Genomic DNA, 20291 nt, shown 5'->3' with positions numbered 1-20291 from the left:
GAAGCCCCAAGCAAGAATGATAAAAAAAATTTTTTAAATCTCTCCAAAGAATTAAAGTAGGAGCAGGGCAGTAGTGCACCAGTGGAAGGCACATGCTACTATGTGCAAAGACAGGGTTCAACTCACCTCTCCGGAGCCCTACCTTACAAGGGAAAGATAGAGACAGGCTGGGAGTATGGAAACCAGCCAATGCCCTTGTCTAGCAGAGAAGCAGTTACAGAAGCTAGAATTCCTTCCTTCTGTATCTCAAAAAGAATTTTGGTCCATACTCCGAGAGGGGCAAATATTAGGGGAAGATGACCAGAGGGTTCTGAACCCCGGAACCACTAGGACATGGAACTTTTGTAATAAGGAACTTTTGTTTTTGTACCATCACTGAGAGGGAAGAGATTCTGGAGAACACCTGAGGAAATCAGGCATTATTTTGCTTATCTGAGAGGTAACAGTAAAAAAGAAAGGACAATTATAGGGGGCTGGGCACTAGTGCACCAGGTTAAGTACACATACTTTGAAGTATAGGAACCCACACAAAGATCCCGGTTCAAGCCCCTGGCTCCCCACTTGCGGGGGGGGGGGGTGTCACTTCACAAGCGGTGAAGTGTGTCTGCAGGTATCTGTTTCTCTCTGTTTTCCCCTCCCCTCTAAATTTCTCTATGTCCTATCCAACAACAGCTACAATAGCAGCAGCAACAACAACAACAATGGGGAAAAAAAGGCCACCAGGAGCAGTGGATTCTTTTTTTATATTTATTTCCTTATTGGGGGATTAGTGTTTTACAGTCGACAGTAAATACAATAGTTTGTACATGCATAAAATTTCTCATTTTTCCATACCACAATACAGCCCCCACTAGGTCCTCTGTCATCCTGTTCCAGGACCTGAACTACCTTCCACCCACCCACCCTAGAGTCATTTACTTTGGTGCAATACACCAAAGGAGCAGTAGATTATTAGTGCAGGCAACAAACCCCAGTCATAATCCTGGGTGGGGGGATTGATTATGGGATGATGTCACTCAAGTGGACTATAGAAAATTGAAACACATGAACTTGAATATATATGTATATAGTCAATCCATAACTATGATCTTGGAAGAACTATGGTGGTTACCATTGGGTGGGGGCACAGAACTTTAGTGGTCAGAGTAGTATGGAATTAATTACACCCTGGTCAGAACGGTGTGGAATTATATCCCTATAAACTTAAAATCTTGTAAATCACTAAAAATTTAAAAAAAATTTAAAAGACTGGGTTCAAGACCTCCCCAGTTCCCACCTGCAGGGTATAAAGGTTCATGAGTGGTAGAGCAGTGCTGCAGATGTCTTTCTCTTTTTCTCACTCTGTCCCTAATTTGTTCTATCTCTATCAGAAAAAAGCAAGAAGGCAAAAATGGCTGTTAAGAGTGATGGAGTCGGGAGTCAGGTGGTAGCGCAGCGGGTTAAGCGCATGTGGCACAAGGCACAAGGGCCAGTTAAGATCCCGGCTCAAGCCCCCAGCTCCCCACCTGCAGGGGAGTCACTTCACAGGCAGTGAAGCAGGTCTGCAGGTGTCTCTCTGTTTCTCTTCCTCTCTATTTTCCCCTCTGTCTATATCCAATAACAAATAAATAAAAAAATAAAATAAAAAAGAGTGGTGGAGTCATCATGCAGACACAATAACCCTGGTGGCAAAGAGAGAAGAATAAGAAAGGGAGGAAGGGTGGGAAAAAGGTAGGTAGGTAAAACTGTGAATGAAAACAAAGCCAGGAAAAAGCACTACTCTGCTGGGTGACAGAATCAAGCCTCAACAAACTTTTTCCAGGTTAGAATGTCATCACGATGATGTTGAATGAAGATGAGTGTAATGGATGGAGTCTTGCACTGCAAGTTAGTTTCATAAGGGAAATAGCGAGGAAGCCCAATTTAACAGCACCCTCCAAGAAAGATTTCCTTTGAGCAGGCAATAATGAGCTAGTGCTGTGTTTCTGCTAGCTAAGAGCTTTAGTTCCATGAAGAGAAGCAGAGACTCCTTAAGAAAACCATGGCCTTAAAGGGACAGGTCTACCTGACATGGCACTAAATGGACAAGGCTACCAACATATATAAGATGGGTTAGAAGAAAACAATAACTCCTTTACACTGTGTCTTGCCTTGCAGAAGTTGTAAATGTGCTACAATTGTTTTGGAAAAAAAAAAAAAAGGAGGTGGTGGGGAGGGCAAGAGTAGAAACTGAACTGAAGTAGCTCCCAAACCCATTCCTTTGTGCCTTGAACTTCACTGAAGGAGAGGAAGAGGGAGAGAGGGAGGGAGGGAGGGAGGGAGGGAGAGAAATGAAGTCTCTAGCCGGAGGGCAAGGTGGTGGCACATCTGGTTGAATGCATATGCTACAGTACACAAGCACCCCAGTTCAAGCCCTTAGTCCCCACCTCCATGGGGAGACTTCACAATCGGTGAAACAGTGATGCAGATCTCTCTCCCTCTCTCTCTCTTCTCTGTCTCTGATACATCTCCTTTCTGTCTCTTTCCTAAATAAATAAGTTTCTTGCCCGTTTCTACCTATTTAAATGTCTTCTGAAACAAAGGGACAAGGGCATAGATTTGCTTTGAGTCAGGGTTCACATGTAAATAGAAAACCTTTCTCTGGTTGGAAAGATAGATCATCAGGTTGAGCATACACCTTGCTCTGCCCAAGGCTCTGAGTTACAGTACTGTGGAGTTTTATGGATAATGAAGCAGTGTTGTCTGTCTCGCTCAAAAATAGATAAATAAATAATGCCTGGTAGACCACTAAGCTATATAGGGTATACACAAGGCTCTGGGTTCAAATCGCAGTAAAGCATAACAGAAACAACAAGGAAACCTTTCCATTTATGTGAAAGCTGGTGTGACAGTGTTTGGCATTCTGTGTCATATTCTTGGCAGCTGCCCATATAGAACTCTGCTTGGGCCTGTGAGGTGATGACTGTTTGGGGCTGAGTGCGGTCCTGCTGGGAAACCAGAAGAACAGAGTAGCCTCCGACCGACCGGATTGTGGACTACAAGGAGTTAGTAGGCAATCAGGGGTTGCGATGCTCAGCTGGGTGGTCCTCTGCACAGTGACCACAGGGAGGAAGCAGAAGGGACCAACAGGGTCGCTCAGGGGTCTATTCCAAAGAGGCGCGCCCCCAAACATGGTCACCTCCACTTCGGAGCCTTGGACGGTGGTCTCTGAGCACCCACAGCTGGGCGTCCAGCGGGTAGGCAGCTCCCGGGGGTAGCCCTGCGCCCCGGTGAGCCCCGAGGTCTGGCTGCACCCTCCCCCCGCCCTCCACCGCCCAGCGCGCGCGGGAGACTGAGGAGGTTGGTGCGAGTGGGGCCTCCCGGGGCGGCGCGGAGCTGGGGCGGGGGGCTGGCGGAGAGGGGTGGTGGGGCGGCGCGGCGCGGCCCCAAGTTTATGCTAATCCGCCAGAGCCCGCCCCCCGTCTCCCCGCGGCGGCCCTGAGCGCGCGCGCCGGCCACTCGGCGGGACGCGGCCGCTGCGCAGCCAGGCGGCGGGCAGCGGGCAGCGGGCAGCGGGCAGCGGGCAGCGGGCCGGGCGGGAGCGGCGGGACCTGGCGGCGGCCCCGCGGGCCCAGGTGCGGACGCCGCGTCGCCATGCGCCCCTGTCGCCTGCAATTCTGGCTGTGCGCCGTCGCCGCGCTGCTCTCGGGGACGCAGGCCAAGGGCTCTCCGCTGCTCGCGCGGCCCGCGCCGCCCGCAGCCCCCCGCCTCAGCCTCTACACGACGGGATGGCGCCCTCGCCTGCGCCCGGGGCCGCACAAGTAAGCGCGGGAAGCGGGGCGGGAGGCCGGGCCGTGCGCGGCGCCCACCTGCCCGCCGCGGGGGCGTCGAGGCGCCGGGGCGCCGAGCCGGGCGGAGGGGGCGGTGTCCCGGCCGGCCGAGCTCCTTGGCCTCCGGGAGGCTGCGGGGCTGCAGGAGAAAAATAAATCGAGGGGCCCCTGGCGCGGCGGCTGGGCTCCTGGCAGTGCCCGCGGAAAACCTTTCCAGCCAAGTAACATTTTCCAGCTGTGCCGAATGCAGACTCTGGACGCAGCCGACCAGGTGTGGGGGGTCTGGGGGTGAGTGCGTGGGGCTTCCCGCCGCCCCCTGCCCCGCCGGGTAGGAGTTGATGCAGCCTTGCACCCCGTGCACCACCTGGCCCCAGCAGCCGGTTGGGAGCCCCAGTTGTGACTGGGCCACAGAGTTGGAGGGAGACCTCCCAATTCCATCTTTTTGCTGGCCCCGGAGCCCAACAGCAGATCTCAGGGGGCCCACGTGGTCTGGAAGGGAGGTTGCTGGCCCTCCTTTGCCTCGGCTTCTAGTCTTTAGCCCACTGCCCAAGTGGTTTGCAAAGTGGCCGCAGTTGGGTGAGTCAGACCTTGTGCTTGGCGTGCTATGTGAATTTGAGCTGTGGCTGAATTTGAGAGGTCTTTGGAGGCCAGTGTCCATCCCCATAGCAGACAATCAGTGGATCTGGGCACTTGAGAGCAGGTTTCCTGGAGGAGGTAGTGCCAGAAGTGGCCTGAATGGTGAGGAACTCTAAGCAAAATAGAGGTCACAACACCACAAGGTGGAATGCATTTCCCCAGTGCTCAAAGTAGGGAGAAGTGTGGTGGCAAAGACACACAGACACTAGGTTGGCATCTCAGAAGCCTCAAATGCCAAGATATGGAACTGAGAGCCAGTGAAGAGATGGAAGAAGGTGGGGAATACAGGGTGATGTCTTCTTCAGGCCTGAAGGGCAGAAGTCAGATCACAACCAGGGCTGCCTTGCCAGGCTCCTGGGTCAGTCCAGTGCTTAAGCCTAGTAACTACCGCACAGAGAAGGCTGGAATCAGAGACTTAACAGTGGAGCTGGCCCCCAGGACAGAAGCCTCTGGCTGCCAGGACCAAGAAGGAGCAGATGAAAATGGAAGCTCGGTCCCTTGCTGGGGCCCACAGATAGGGGAGGAGGGAATAGGAACCTCCATGGGCCTGGCCCAGGCCAGCTATTCCAAGCATGCCATTCTCCCTTGCAGGGCCCTCTGCGCCTACGTGGTGCACAGGAACGTGACCTGCATCCTGCAGGAGGGAGCGGAAAGCTACATAAAGGCTGAATACCGGCAGTGTGGATGGGGGCCCAAGTGTCCTGGGACAGTCATGTGAGTGCACTCCAGAACCACCCTCTCAGAACCCCTGGACATGAACCTCAGACCTGCCTTCAGCTCGCAGCAGCAGCCAAGTCGGGGTTATAACTTGTTGGGCTCCAAAGAATCTGTCTCAGTGCCCACACAGGTCAGATGAAGGAAAGCAGAGAGGAGATAGGCAGGCTCAGTTTAGAACCCAGGAGAGACAAGAGGACCCAGCAGAGGGCTCGTAGGGAAGACATGGCACGAATCAAGGGAAGAACAGCAGAAACAAAGCTGAGGGGCTGGAAACAGAGAGGAGAGAGGAGAGGGCCACAGGGGCAGCGGCTGATGGAAAAGGCAGCCCTAGGCAGACCCAGGGAGGACTCCTCTAACTAATGGAGAAGGCAGACTAAGGGTAAAGGCATGGGGACCAGATTTCTGGGGCTCAGATCAGATAAGATGTGGGTTCTCTGTGGGGGGGGTGCAGGGGGCTGTGGTATTGCACATAGGTGTGATGCACAGGTCTGTACTTGGAGAGGTTCACATACATGTCTGGAAACAAACCTGTTCAGCCCATTGTGTCACTGGGTGAATGGGTACACAGCTGAAAGGGTGACCCCATCAGAGTGGAATTTTTGATGAAAGAATGAGCCAGAGGAGGCATCCAGATGGGCTGAAGAGTGTTGGAGGCTAAATCCTTGCTTGTTGTCTCCCCAGACTGGATGGTTGGGGCTTCTGCCTGCACCTCTATGCCTTCCACCACACCACCACACCCACTGCCCTGTCACCTTATTCACAAAAAAAAAAAAAAAAAAGGCAAACCCCTGGGGGCAGTGTGGAGGTGGGGAGACTTCCAGACCTCATGCAGACATCTTGAGAGTGATCCTGGATACCCACCAAGGGGGAAGGTCACCTGCTGGGCATTAAGGGTCTTGGCCCACAGATACAGGGTCCCACCCTCTCCCCCACTCCGGTCCAGGTACCGCACAGTGCTCAGGCCCAAGTACAAGGTTGGCTACAAGACAGTGACAGACCTCGCCTGGCGTTGTTGCCCCGGCATTACTGGAGAAGGCTGTCCTGAGCACCTCACGGACCACGGGGCTACCCTACCCCAACTGGATTCTGAACCCCAGATTCCCTCAGGTCAGCTGGACCCAGGTCCTAGGCCCCCTCCTTCTGGCGGAATGGTCCCCAGCCATCATGGTGAGTCTGCCCTACTATGGAGACCCTACCAATGTCATCTTAACTTTTGGGGGAGACGTGGGGATGGGACTGACCCCGGCTGGCTGAATGCCCACCCATAGGGGTTTGGAAGGGGGATTTAGCTCATGCTGGGTGTGAGGGTCCATCCTTGGAGTCCCCTTCCAAAGCTGAGAGAAAAGGTAGGCTTAGAACAGAAGGTCTCTGCTCAAGTCCCCAGCTCCCCACCTGCAGGGGAGTCGCTTTACAGGCAATGAAGCAGGTCTGCAGGTGCCTATCTTTCTCCCCCTCTCTGTCTTCCCCCACTCTCTCCATTTCTCTCTGTCCTATCCAACAACGACGATATCAACAACAACAATAATAACTACAACAATAAAAAAGGGCAACAAAAGGGAATAAATAAATATTTAAAAAATAAATATTAAAAAAAAAAAGAACAGAAAGTCTCAGGTCGAGCAGTGACCCGGCTTCCAGTCTCCGTTCCTCACCTGTAGGAGTGATGTTTCACGAGTGGTGAAGGTCTAGAGGTGTCTCCTCTTCTCTCTCTACATATATTTCTATCTCCCTGTCTAATTTCTCTCTATCCTATCAAACAAAATAGAAAGGTAAAAATAAAGAAAAAAAAGGCCACCAGGAGCAGTGGATTCACAGTGCTGGCTCAGAGTCCCAGCGATAACCCTGGTGGAGATTAAGAAGAAATAGAAGGACATAGTCTTTCAGGTGGTGTGACAGCATGAGAGAGTCAGGACCCTGAAGTCCCTTTGAGTTTCTTCTCTTCTTTCCAGGGAGGAAAGGCCCAGGGCTGTTTGGCGAACGTCTGGAACGTCTGGAGGGTGATGTTCGGCGCCTGGCACAAGCATATAGTGTCCTCAGTGGCTTGGTGGCCAGCCATAGGGACTCCAGTAGGATTACTGGTGGCCCCAGGCCTCCTGCTGCCCCTGTGAGCTTTGGGGTCATCCCCGAGGGGTTTGTGAATCCAGCAGACAGAGCAGAAAGGCCACTCACACCTCCCCTGAATGAGCTTTTGAGCAAGGTGACAGAGGTGAGCAACACACTCCGGACCAAAGCACAGCTCTTGGATGAGGTGCACAGCTTGGCTCTTGACCACGAGGCCCACCTGCAGCAGCTGCGGCAGGCCCCCCCGTCCCCACTTACTTCCCTGACGCTGCTGGATGAATATGTGGACCAAAGACTGCACCGGCTCTGGGGGAGCCTGCTGGACGGTTTTGAGCAGAAGCTGCAAGGTGTTCAGAGCGTGTGTGACCTGCGGGTACAGGAGGTGAGGCAGCGGTGTGAGGAGGGCCGGGCGGCTAGCCGGAGGCTGCACCAGAGCCTGGATGGCCGGGAGCTGGCCCTGCGCCGGGAGCTCTCCCAGCTGGGGACCCGGCTGCAGGGCCTGAGCGTTGCTGGTGGGGCCAGCTGCTGTGGCCAGCTGGGCTTGATCCGGGCCCGAGTGGACAACCTGGAGAGGCACCTGCAGGCCGTCGCTGAGGGGCAGAGGGCTTCCCACGGCGGGGACGAGCTCACAGGACTCTCAGCTGCCACACTAGAGGGGACTGTAAACGGGTTGCTTGAGGGCATAGAGGCCCTCAATGGGACAGCAGGTGGAACTAAAGGCTGCTGTCTGGATGCGGAAGAAGGCAGGTGGGATGTGGGCCGCTTCAGGGCAGTGCTGGAGGAGCGTGTGCAGGGCCTGGAGGAGCGCCTGGTGACACTGGCTGGGGAGCTGCAGCGTGATAGTGTTCCGCTAGGTAGGGCTGCCCGGCCCCCAGTGCAGACAGAGCTGGCAGTGCTGGAACAACGGCTGGTTTCACTGGAGACCTCATGCATGCCCAGCACCACCGCAGCCGTCCTGGACAACCTCGTGACAGAAATGAAAGCCTGGCAGAGCCGGAGTGAGGCCCTCCTGCGCCAGGTGGCCAGCCACGCAGCCCTGCTCCGGCAGCTCAATAGCACCATGGCTGAGGTCCAGGGGCAGCTGGCAGAAGCGACAGGCCGCTCGCTGCAAGGCGAAATCACCCTGCTCAAGGTCAACTTGAACTCTGTGAGCAAGTCCCTCACGGGCCTCAGTGACTCCGTCAGCCAGTACTCTGATGCCTTCTTGGCTGCCAACACATCTCTGGACGAGCGAGAGCGCAAGGTGGAGGCTGAGGTTCACGCCATCCAGGAGCAGGTCAGCAGCCAAGGCTCAAGGCTCCGAGCTGGCCAACGGCAGGTGTTGAGCCTGCGGGGGGAGCTGGAGCAGCTCAAGGCTGGTGTGGCCGATGTGGCCGGAGGGCTTAGCCGCTGCCAGGACACAGCCCAGGAGCTCCAGCACACAGTGAACCACTTTGACCAGAGGGTGGCACAGGTGGAGGGTGTGTGTGGGAGGCTAGGGCTGCTGACTGCCAGCCTGGACAGCTTGCCCACTGACAGGCTTGGAGAAGGCCTGTGGGGCCACATGCACCAGCTGAACCGCACGCTCACTCAGCATGCACAGGACATTGCCCGCCTCCAGGATGACCTGCTGCACTGCCGGGCCCAGCTGGCTGAGCAGGCGTGGCCAGGGCAAGCCAACTAGGTGAGCCAGGCTGGACCCAACCTGCCCCCTCCCCCCGGACTTCACCAACCCTGGGGACATTACCCCAGAGCCTGGACTGTGCTTCCCAGTCTCCCCAGGTCAGTGCCTCAAGGGCTACTGAAGGAGTCGTCTTGCATTAGCCCTGTGTGACGATCCCAGCCACCAAGCTCCTCACTGAGTGTTGTGGCAGCGTAACAGTTGAGGACAGTGGTCCAGGCAAAGGTGTCATGCCTGAGGGCCAGGACAGACCTGAGATCTTGCAGCTCAGCTGACCTGGCACCTTAGAAAAACCTGCAGGCCCAGAGGTGGTGACCTGTCCACACCTCCCTGTGCCCCAGACAATGTGCCCTGTCCCCAGCCTGTGGGGCTTCTGGTTCCCCTGTCCCTTTGGCTTCTCTCCCCAGCTGTCTGGGGCTGGTTTCTGCAGGAAAATGGTTCCCACTGGCCACTGTCTTGGCACCTGGCAGCTTCACAAATGTGGTTTATGAAACCAAGGGCCAGAGGTCCCCACTGCTCCAAGCAGAAACACAAAGACTCAGTTGACCATTTGCTTTATTTTTGATCCTCTCCCAAGGTGAGGGCTTTTAGGCAGCTATATAATCTCTGAGGGGAGGAGTGGATCCAAGCTCCTTGGGTTTCAGGACACTGGTTCCCCTGCACTCCTCATTCCCATTCTGAGAACCCTCTTCCCCACCCCCCCAGACTAGGGCCTCTGTTCAGAGAGCGGCTTATATAAAGGAGGCTGCAGCTGGAGTGGGAGGGACTCAGGCCTTGTTGCCAATACCTCTGTGAAACCCCAGCCCTGCCTTGGGGGGGGGGGGGTCACCCAGTGATGAGAAGCTCTGGTACAAGACCAACAAGTGACAGTTGTTCATTTGGCCATGTCTTTCTAGACCCTCCTGCGCTGAGATTCCTGGCTGCAGTTTCCCTCCTGTGCTGGTTTGCCAGTCTCTGTAGCCCCACCTTCTGGTTTTCTCAACATTTGAGATTCTGCCCTCAGTTGTGGTGCTGTTGGGGAGGGAAGGCCTGGATTAAAGCTTTTAACTGACCTACAGGTAACTTCTTTACCATAATTGTGAACAGGAGGGAAGGCTGTGGAGGGGCTCAGCCAGCTCCCCACAGTTCCTCGGGCAAGAGCTCACTCAGCCACTATGTGGACATGAAATTGACAGGTGGGGGGGGGGAGGCAGGCAGACCCCCCCCACACACACACACTTCATGCCAGGATTTATGGCTCTGTCCAAATGGAGGCTCCGAGGGAGCACATAGCATCTGAGTGCAGAGTGGGAACCCCTCTCCCTCAGTCCTTACACTGAAAGGACCTGGAACCCCCTTCTATATTAGTCCTTCCCCCAGAGGTGCTGGAGCAACTTGGGTTGGGACATGCGTCTTTTGCTGAGGTCCAGGGCCACCAGCTATCTCTTACAGTGATGTTTGTGTCAAGAGTTAAGGGCAATTAGCTAGGGTCTAGTTTCAGAGGACTGGGGAGGGGGCTTTGGGGGGCTTGTGTTCTCAGATGCTGCTCCAACCCTTTGCTGTGTATCCAGGCCTTGAGTCTTAGTGGAGTCTCTCATCTGTCTGTCCTACTAGAAGCTGTCACCGGAGCGATGGGGACAGAACCAGGGCACATCCCTGCCTGCCACAGCTCAGCTGGCAGCAGCTGTGGGCAGAACAGGGAAGAGGGCTGTCAACCAAACCAAAGCTCCCTCTTCCCCTTTGGGGGTTTATAACTAAGTTCCAGCCCCTGTGCCCTGGAACCTGCAGCCAGTTCTGGGAGGACCAGACAAGCAGGGCAGGTTTCAGGCCAGGGCGTCCAGGTCCACCGTGGCCAGCGGCTCCCGCCAGTAGCAGAAGTTGCTGTACTCTGGGTCAACAAGGTCTGTGCTGGGCCCACGAGTTACCGGCGGGAAGAGTAGCTCCACCACCTCACTGAGACGCTCGTACCTGCAGAGAGAACAGAGCTGGCCTGAGAGTCTGAGCTTCTGCCAGGCCATGCCCTCCATCACAGCAGGTAACACAGGGTCTCTGGTGGCACCCAGGGCAGAATGTGCCCTCACGTGGATTTGTGATTCTTTATGAGCTCCTGGATGAGCTCTCCCCGAGGGTTGACTGTGAAGATGCGAGACTCTGGTAGGCCCACCTGCCGGTAGGCAGTAACATCCTGTGGAGAACAAGGAGAGTCCATTAAACAGGAGGCTGCTGGGAGGTGGGGGTGGAGGGGAGGAAGTGGCTCAGTACACCAGGAGGGGACACTCACGTTAGGCCTGTTCCCAAAAGCAGCATAGAAGGGCTGTTTGTGGGGCAGAAACAGCCGCTGGATATCACTCAGGCAGGCGATCTTGAACACCTCAGGCTTCTTCTCAATCACCTCCCTGCGGTCAGCCAGGCCAAGCACAGGAAGGAGGGGTCAGAAGAGGGGAAGTGATCAGAGGACAACAGGGTCAGGTGACCGGGGGTCTCTCCCAGTTCCCAACTGACACCTGAGCGAGGTCTAGACGGGCAGTGGGCCTGATGCTCCTCCAGGGAGAGGGGCATGGGCTCACGCTGGACGGGGCAATTACCTGTGGAGTGCGGAGAAGAGGCTGCTGGGAGACAGCAGGATGGGACCCTTGGGGAGGCCACAGCCCCGCTCGCTCACCCAGCGCAGGTACCCTTTGGTGAGATCAGCCATGCCAATGGCCCTTGCTGAGCAGTACAGGAACTTGTAACCATTTCTGAGAGTGGGGGACAGAGGTGCTGTGGTGCCCCCAGAGATTAAGAAATAAGCCACCACCAGCCCACTCCCCACTCCCTCCCATTCTCTGAATTTTGGCCATCTCAGCCCATTTCTGGAGTGCTGGCCTTCAAATGCAGAATATTTTGGGGAAAAAAATTTTTTTAAGGAAAAGAAAAGGGGGGGTGGAGCACAGGACTTGGGAAAGACAGCCAGGCCAGATACAGCTCACATATATCTGCAGCTTCCCCTACAGCATGAAGGCCAGGAAGTCTGTCATAGCACAGCCAGTGATAATAGGTCTCAGCAGTCCCCAACCCCAGCTCCTTCCCTTTTAGGCTCTACTGGACCCCAAGCTGATCCAGGGCAGATCCAGGGAAGATTCTCCACCACTCCCTCCCTGGCACCCTGCCCCAGCCCAGGCACTTACAGGTGGATTTTGTGGTAGAGGCTGGTGATACCCTGGTGTGTCCAGTCTTTCCCCAACTGAGGCAGAATGTGGCCCAGGGCGTCAGACCTAGAGCCAAGGAAGGTCACTCCTGGACACTGCCTCCCCTGCCCTCAACCCCAGAAACAGCCTACAGGCAGGCAAAGGCCTCATCTCCCCACAGCCAGCACAGAGAGACAGAGGTCCCCAAATACCTCCCTCACTCCCCATGGCTGTCAGGGCCTCACTTGGTGATGGTGCCATCAATGTCCGAGATGACCACCTTGTCGTCCCATTTCCACAGGTAGATGGTGGCCTTGCAGCGACAGGTGCCCTGGTACTGGGTGGTCACACTGAAGACCACATCATTGGCACCTTCTTGCAGGTTCAGGCGCCGCTGGGGTCAGGAAAGGGTGGGGGTGGAAGACTGTCACCTATCACAGCCAAATGCTATCCACTTCCCACTCCCTTAGAATGTGGCTGTCAGTCCCTCCAGTCTGTACATTCTTATCCTCTTCTTCACTAAAGAACCTTCCTGAGCTCGTCAGAGACAGCCATGTGCAGAAGGATCTCTGTGAGTGTAGAGGGACTACAAGGAGGGTGTAAGGGAGTGCTGGCAGGGCATCCTAACTGGGTTCCTTCCTTGGCACCCTGGGGATGGAGCTCACAAAGGCTTGTCTAGGACTTCTGCCTGGTGTCTCATGTCAGGCCCTAGCCTGATACTGCTTCCGTCACACTTGACCAAGAGTGTCCTGTGGTATCTTCATATTCAATTTCCTACCTAGGGTGATAGTTCCTTTGACATCCCTCCAAAGAAGAGACCCAGCCCTGTCCTTGGCCCACAGGGAAGGACCAGGGTACCTACCAAGTCAGTTAGTGAGCAAAGCTTTCTGCCTTTGGTTGGCCTCGAGATGAGTATGAATCCCCAAGGAAACACTTGGAAGCTGCCCTGTACCAGGCTGCCCAGAGCACCTGGGCACCTCCCTGACCACAGAACTACACTCGGGAAGAAGACATCATATGTACCACCAGCTACTGGGCTTGAGGACTCAGGGAGCCTGGGGTAGCTCAGACTGAGAGGCTGTCATCAGCATTTAATTCCTTTTGTGCAATTCCCAAGGGTTGACCCAGAGCCAACTGGCCCACTGAAGGAAGGATATTTTAAACCAATAAAGCTTTTTGGGTGGTGGTGCACCCAGTTGAGCACACATTACTATGTGCAAGGACGCACTCCCTACCTGTGGGGGGCGGGGAAAACTTCATGAGCAGTGAAACAGTGCTGCAGGTGTCTTTCTTTCCCCCTCACTATCTTTTCTCCTTCCATCTCAGCTCCTCTCTGTCTCTATCCAATATAAATAAGTAGAGAGAGGGACTTTCCAATGAACATCCAAATGGATGTGAGAAGTTAGTTTGGGTCCCAGGAGGTATTCAAGCAGAGGCCACTGGCAAGGCTGCCAAGGGAGAAGAATAATGTATGGCCCTGGGAGTGGGGGATGGTACACTTGGTTGAGCACACGTTACAATGCAAAGAGCCAGGTTTGAGCCCCTGGTCCCCACCTGCAGGGGAAAAGCTTCACAAGTGGTAAAGCAGTGCTGCAAGTGTCTATCTCTCTTCCTCTCTCTTCCCCTCTTCCCTCTCTATTTCTGGCTGTCTCCATCCAATAAATAAATAAACATAATTAAAAATTTGTTTTAAAAAGTGTGTGGCCCTATAAGGCTGTTCACTCTGGGACAGAATTTAGGCATCTCACCGTGCCACCAGCCCCAACACACACACAGGGACAATGTGCGTGTCCTTACAGTCGGGTCACATGGAGGACACACCTGTGCACATACTTACAATCTGGTCAGAGGAGAGGCGGAGGGATTTCTTATAGGTAGGAGTGTAGGCTGGAGGTAAGGGTGGTGGAGAGGAGGCCTCAAGGATCACAGGGCTGTCCAGGGCATCGTCTTCACTGCTCATGACATCAGTCTTCTCTCTGTGGGCATTCTGCTCTTAGCCATCCCCCTCCCATCCCACTCCCCCTGAAGGCCCTCACTCATGGTAGACCAGCAGACATTCACCCATTGGTCTGGACCTTAAGGAGCTTGAATTTGTCCCTGCTCCTCCAGAGACTGCTCAGGACCAAAACCCCCCTCTGAATGGGGGCCATTTTGGGGATGGTAGCAGACACAGAGTGCAGACTGCTGATCTGCACTCAGGAAAAGTGTCAGCGGAGCTAGGACCAAGTGAAACTTGGGGCCTCCAACCTTTGTATGGCTCTTCTTCACATCCAAGACCTGCCCTGGAGATACCTGGAAAGCCCAGACAAGACATGCATCCACCCCACGACCAACACCCCCCCCCCGCCCAACACACACACACACACACACACACACACACACACACACACACACACACACATCCTTGTCTGAGCAGGAGGCTGGATACTGGGGCAGCTCTGCCATTTCCTGACTCAGACCTCTGGTGTTTGTCTATGTCTCAGTTTCCCCTCTGTAAAATGGGGGACAATCCTTAGGGAAAAGGGTACAGACATGACTGGGAAGTGCAACAAACAAAGAGTAAGTGAGGGGTATTGTCTCCACCCCTTCCCGTCTCCACTCTCCCCTCTCCAAGCCAGTATTCCCTGGGTTCCAGCTTCAGTTGTAGAGCCCCTGCCAGAAGGCATTCACTCACCCCAGCTGCTCCCTAGCTGTGGTCTTCTCCCTCTGGGTGCTGCGCTGTGGGAACAACATCCATCTAGTGAACCTGCCTTCAGCCTGTCCTGGCCCTACCCTATGACCATGACCATGACCACCCACCTCCTCAGCAGGGAAATCTCTGCGTCGCCAGGAAAACCACCACCGTCCACCCTTCCGGGGCATCTTCTCCTTCTCCAGCTTGTCCACGGTGCTCTGTGGGCAGATGAAGGCCAAAGAATCAATGGCATGGGTGGTAGTGCAGCAGGGTAAGAACACATGACATAAAGCGCAAGGACTGGTGAAAGGATCCTGGTGAAAGGATTCCGATTCAAGCGTCTGGCTCCCCACCTACAGGGGGGTTACTTCACAAGTGGTGAAGCAGGTCTGCAGATGTCATTCTTTCTCTCCCCCCTCTGACTCCCCTCCTCTCTCCATTTCTCTTTGTCCTATCCAACAATGACAGCAATAACAACTACAATAACCACAGCAACGATAAAACAACAAGGGCAAACAAAAGGGGGAAAAATAGCCTCCAGGAGCAGTGGATTCGTGGTACAGGTACTGAGCCCTAGCAATAACCCTGGAGGCAAAAAGAAAAAAAAAAAAAGAAGCAATGCCACAAGAACCCACCTTACTTTACCCATGGGCCCCCATAAGCCAAGTATGGAGCCCAGCTTAGAAAAAAGTGCCACCAGTAGCTAGGTGTTAAGGAAACATTCACCTCCATCCTGGTTTTCTGAGTCATGACTCATGGAGCTAAGCCTGGGGACCAAGGGCCATTCCTGCTCCTTATCCCATCCAGTCCTCACCCTCTAGCTCTAGCCCAGTCTTGTACTGGCCTCCAAATTGTACATCTATCTCCCTACTAGAATAGATAAAGGCAGTGTTTCAGGAGTTTCTCACAAGACCTGGTACCTCTTGTATGATACCACTAGTTGGTGGCAGGAAGCAGAGTCTATAACCAGTACTCATCTCCAGGACCAACATGGGGAGCCTTCTCAAGCCAGTGATCCCATCCTATAGCTACACCCTCCCTGTATGCTGCCATTAGGCTCTCTGACCTGGAAATATGTTGATTAGATTTGTGCTAGATAGCCCTAGAGAGACCCCATGCCAAGGCCCACCTGGAGGAAACTTCCTACAGACACGGGAGGAGGACTGTAGGTGGGTTGGCCAAGTGCCCACTGAGTGGAAAAGAGGCTGATGAAATCTCCCTCCCAGGGGCCTCAAGTGGTGGGTCTGTCTTGGTAAGGTGAAGAGAACTAAGCAGGGGAGGGACCTCGCCTGTCTGTCATCAACGGGAGGCACCAGCTGTCAACATCTGGTTAGTAATACTCTTTGGGAAAGCCTAACTGAGAACAATGGGTCAGACCTGGGTGGGTCCCAGGTGCTCACAGAAAGGCAGGTGTAGACTGACACAGGGTAGAGATTCAGGGTGTGTGGGGTGGGGTGGGGTGGCTGAAGAAGCGTTTCTTTTGAGCATTTGCACTTGCCGAAGACCTGCTCCTCCTTCAGATCATCTGCCTCATGGGCACTTGCTGAGCAAACTCCCTGTTGCTGGCTCTCTAATCACCCTGGACTTGTCCTTCCTGCCACTCACAGTTCCTGTTCATGCTCACCTGGCTGAATCTTTGAAGATCTGCCTTCCTGTGTATATACTGCACTACCAGTATATACTGATCAAGGAGATGAGTACCTGCACCCAGCCTACAAGGGTCCTCAGGGTGAGGCAGGGGACCCAGACTTCCCTGTTGAAAATATGTCTCTGTCACATGCTTATCCCCTCAAGTCCAGATCCAATAGAAGCCAGAATATCAGGAAATCAAGTTGGGGGAGGGGGTGGGGAAGATATCCATGCAGCAAAGCTTCAGGGACTTCCCAGAGTGGGTTTTGTATAGCCATTTGGTCCCAGGCCGAGCTCTATCTACCCTCCACTTCTCTGCCAAGGCGTTCCCCAATCCCTAGTTAATGCAATTTCCCCAGGAGGCCCACTGGTACTCTAACCATTACCTGGGGCAGGTTTTTCTGGAAGGCTTGCAGGGAGAGGATCATGGGGGCAGCTACTGCCCAGTTATAATACCTGGAGAGACAGACCAGGGGTAACAGGCTGCAGTGGCCGTAGGGCCTTGGAGGGAGACTCTGGGGCCAAGGCCACCCAGCCCCAGGAACTCACTTCTTATTGACTTTCACCACCAGGTTTGGGTTGTCTAAGAGGCCAGGGTTCTTAGCAAGGTCCTGGTAGGTGATGGCGTGCTGGTTGAATTTCTCTGGGCAGAGAGGCAGAGAGTGAGACTTACACACCCATGGAACTCACTGCCTCGGCTCCTTCTGGCCACCACCACCCACCTAGCTACCACTTAGGCCTCCCATGATTTGGGTCTGTGACCTTAGCAGGGCTCCCTAGCCCCATTTGTGGTTCTGTACTTATTGTTCCCACCACAGGCACTGGACATTCTGGATTCAAGGAATAAGGCACAACACAAGGGCAAGCCTCTACTTTAGGAGTGTCCCAACCTGGTCAACGGAGCTCTTTACACAGTCACTGCTCCACCCCTGGGGTCTTTTCCTACCGCTGGGGCCTTGGGCTCAGAAAAGCAGGGACCATGGTCAGACATACCCAGGGAGATATCCCGGCTGTCAGCCAGCCCACCACAGAGGGAAAGGACTACTGTGTCCACTGCATCTGGAATGTGTTCTGGCTCCTGTTCGGGGTTGGGGACCCCCAGGGTCTTCTGGCTGCCAGGTTCACTCCACCTCCTGGGGCCCAGCCCAGAGTCACTTGGAGAAAGGACCCATGATGACATGAATAAGGAGGATGAGAAGAGGGAGTCTGACCTTCCCCATGCCACCCACCCTCCAAGGCCCTTGATAACCTATCCCTGGCCTTGATCTCAAGGCAGCCTGGCACCCAGAGCCCAGCTACCTCTGGGGAAAGTACAGGGCTGCATTCTCAGAGTCCAGGGAGGGCAAGTCGTCCAGGTAGATGTCAGTAGGGCCTAGGTGCTGGCTTCTCTTCAGGGAGCCTGAAAGGAGAGGGCGGATACCTACAGCCTTAATGTGCGCTCAGTACGGTGAGCAAAGTATGTTCCCTTGCCTTTGAACTCCCAAAGACTGCACTGTCCACCAGAAATTTCTGTGCTATTAGAAATGACCGCCCATGTGGTCCAGGAGGTGGCGCAGTGGATAAAGCATTGGACTCTGAAGCATGAGGTCTTGAATTCAATCCCTGGCAGCACATGTACCAGAGTGATATCTGGTTCTTTCTCCTCCTATCTTTCTCATGAATAAATAAATAAAATATTAAATAAATAAATAAAACATTAAAAAAAAGAAATGACTGTCCTGGGCGTTAGGGAGACAGCATAATGGTTATGCAGAAAGACTTTCATGCCTGAGGCACCAAAGATCCCAGGTTCAATCCCCAGTATCACCATAAACCAAAGCTGAGCTGTGCTCTAGGGAGAGAGAGAGAGAAAGAGAGAGAGAGAGAGAGAGAGAGAGAGAGAGATGGATGGAAATGCCCTCCCTGCCTCCCTGGATCTGCACTCTGCACTCCCTGGTACTCTTGTGTTGCTATTGAGCACACTTGACATGTATGTGTGATGGAGAAATGGACGTTTAAAACTCATTTGGATTTCATTGATTTTAATTTAATGTTCTCTTATTTAAAGTGTTTTTGGTTTATAAGTGAGACAGCCCAAAAAATTACTCTAGCACATGTGGTGCTAGGGATTGAGCCCAGGACCCCACACATTCAAGTCTCATGATCTACCGGCTGCATCACCTCCCTAGTTTACTTCATTTAAGTGGACACATAGAGCTAGAATGCAGACTGACACTCCTAAACCTCAGCTAGAGAGCTGGAAATGTGCCAGTCTCTGCTCATCTTGCTGACTTCCAACCCTCTCCCCTGCCTCACTCAGCTGCCTTCCTTCCTAGACATGGAACCGCTCTCCCCTTGTGGCCTTGACACATCCAGTTGTTTCTCCAAATTCTTCCTTATTGGCTGGATCTTCATGGTTCTCATCATAGCTCAAAGATTACCTGCTCAGAGTGGCTTTTCCTTATCACATAGTTTAAAGAATTCTCTTCCTAATTTGGAATTCTGTCCTGCGTCCCCCGAGGGCATGCTCTTTCTAATTTACGTAGATGCCATATATCTGTCCCACTGGATTAAAGCTGGCCCAAGCACAGTACCTGGCACTGCTCAAAGCAAGCTTCGTGTCCCACAGGCCATCCATCAGATAATGTGAAGCCAGGAGAAGCAGGGGGTGGCCCAGCTATCACTCACCTTTCCTCCTGAAAACTCTTTCTGGCTGCTGCGTGGGAGTGGGGACCTCCAGAGCAGCCCAGCTCCATGATTTAGAAGCAGAAAGGGGACCAGAGTTGCTGGAGCTCTGAGCCTTGCTTTCCTCTCTCTCAGCAGGGAGAGGAAGAGGACCAGCTAGAGTGGACAGCTCCATGTCAGGCTGAAGAAGGTCAGTGTCAGCCTCCGTTTGCAGAATTGGGGGTTCCACAGGGCTCAGGCCAGCTCCAGAGGTGGAGGGGTTGCTGGGCTCTCCCTGAGGAGGAGAGACTGAGCTGGTGTGGTCATCAGGGGCCACCAAGGACTCAGGCCACTCAGCTTTGGTCACCTTCAGAGAGACAAACAGAGGAATAAAAATGTGGACTGGGCAGGGTCTGCCTTCTACACCCCACAAGGCCATGTGAGTGAGTGAGAGAGAGAGAGAGAGAGAGAGAGAGAGAGAGAGTAGACACAGGAGAACTCACCTTTGGAAGTCGCCCCCAGGTCCACTGCATGTGGGACTCAGCTCTCAGGGGGCTGGGTTCAGGGGTCCGCATCTCAAGCTCTGAGTCACTCTTAGGGGAAGCCAGTCCATCAGGCAAGAAGCTGCAGGAAATCAAAATTCAGTGCCTCTCAAGACCACCTGTGTTACCTACCCTGGCCTGGGGAAAAATCTGCAACATATGCTTATGCCTGATGTGACTTTGAGCATAGAAAGAATATGCAAAGCTGGGAACTAGTAGTGCAGTGGGTTAAGCACATGTGATGCAAAGCGCAAGGACCAGCGTAAGGATCCCAGTTTGAGCCCCTGGCTCCCCACTTGCAGGGGAGTCGCTTCACAAAAGGTGAAGCAGATCTGCAGATATATATCTTTCTCTCCCCCTCTTTCTTCCCCTCCTCTCTCCATTTCTCTCTGTCCTATCCAACAAAAATGACATCAATAACTACAATAAAAAACAATAAGGGCAACAAAAGGGGATAAATAAATGAATAAACATTAAAAATATATTAAGTCTGGGAGTCGGGTGGTAGCGCAGCAGGTTAAGCGCACGTGGCACAAAACACAAGGGCCGGCATAAGGATCCTGGTTCAAGCCCCGGCTCCCCACTTGCAGGGAAGTCGCTTCACAAGCAGTGAAGCAGGTCTGCAGGTATCTATCTTCTTTCCCCTTCTTTTTTTTTTTTTGACTATGATTTTATTTTATTCTTTTTATTTATTTATTTATTTATTGGGGAATTAATGTTTTACATTCAACAGTAAATACAATAGTTTGTACATGCATAACATTCCCCAGTTTCCCATTTAACAATACAACCCCC

The 20291-nt window shown here is 53.6% G+C and overlaps 2 protein-coding genes across 10 annotated transcripts in view; one reads left to right on the top strand and one right to left on the bottom strand.

Annotated features, from left to right (window-relative positions):
- The first annotated feature begins 3388 nt into the window (after positions 1 to 3388).
- On the top strand, positions 3389 to 9914 carry EMILIN3 (elastin microfibril interfacer 3). Its single transcript, XM_060190170.1, has 4 exons — positions 3389 to 3779; positions 5016 to 5138; positions 6085 to 6308; positions 7091 to 9914. Exons 1-4 carry the CDS (start codon positions 3613 to 3615, stop codon positions 8863 to 8865), a joined length of 2289 nt encoding a protein of 762 aa, XP_060046153.1. The 5' UTR covers positions 3389 to 3612; the 3' UTR covers positions 8866 to 9914.
- The window catches only part of LPIN3 (lipin 3), a 33379-nt gene continuing 22487 nt past the window's right edge, over positions 9400 to 20291 (bottom strand). For all 9 annotated transcript variants that reach the window (XM_016187511.2, XM_007521647.3, XM_060190134.1 and 6 more), the window contains 15 exons: positions 19458 to 19578; positions 18979 to 19321; positions 17611 to 17710; positions 17305 to 17465; positions 16861 to 16954; positions 16698 to 16767; positions 14808 to 14900; positions 14683 to 14726; positions 13846 to 13984; positions 12254 to 12402; positions 12009 to 12095; positions 11427 to 11579; positions 11123 to 11237; positions 10923 to 11026; positions 9400 to 10809 (listed from right to left, as the gene is read on the bottom strand). In XM_016187511.2, the coding sequence (XP_016042997.1) occupies positions 10665 to 10809; positions 10923 to 11026; positions 11123 to 11237; positions 11427 to 11579; positions 12009 to 12095; positions 12254 to 12402; positions 13846 to 13984; positions 14683 to 14726; positions 14808 to 14900; positions 16698 to 16767; positions 16861 to 16954; positions 17305 to 17465; positions 17611 to 17710; positions 18979 to 19321; positions 19458 to 19578 (1918 nt within the window). In that variant the 3' untranslated portion in view covers positions 9400 to 10664. The remainder of the gene's footprint in view (positions 10810 to 10922; positions 11027 to 11122; positions 11238 to 11426; positions 11580 to 12008; positions 12096 to 12253; positions 12403 to 13845; positions 13985 to 14682; positions 14727 to 14807; positions 14901 to 16697; positions 16768 to 16860; positions 16955 to 17304; positions 17466 to 17610; positions 17711 to 18978; positions 19322 to 19457; positions 19579 to 20291) is intronic.

Source organism: Erinaceus europaeus, chromosome 1 (assembly GCF_950295315.1).
Source record: "Erinaceus europaeus chromosome 1, mEriEur2.1, whole genome shotgun sequence".
Lineage (NCBI taxonomy): Eukaryota > Metazoa > Chordata > Mammalia > Eulipotyphla > Erinaceidae > Erinaceus > Erinaceus europaeus.
Note: the sequence above shows the minus strand (reverse complement) of the source record. Positions and strands in the feature narration are given on the sequence as shown.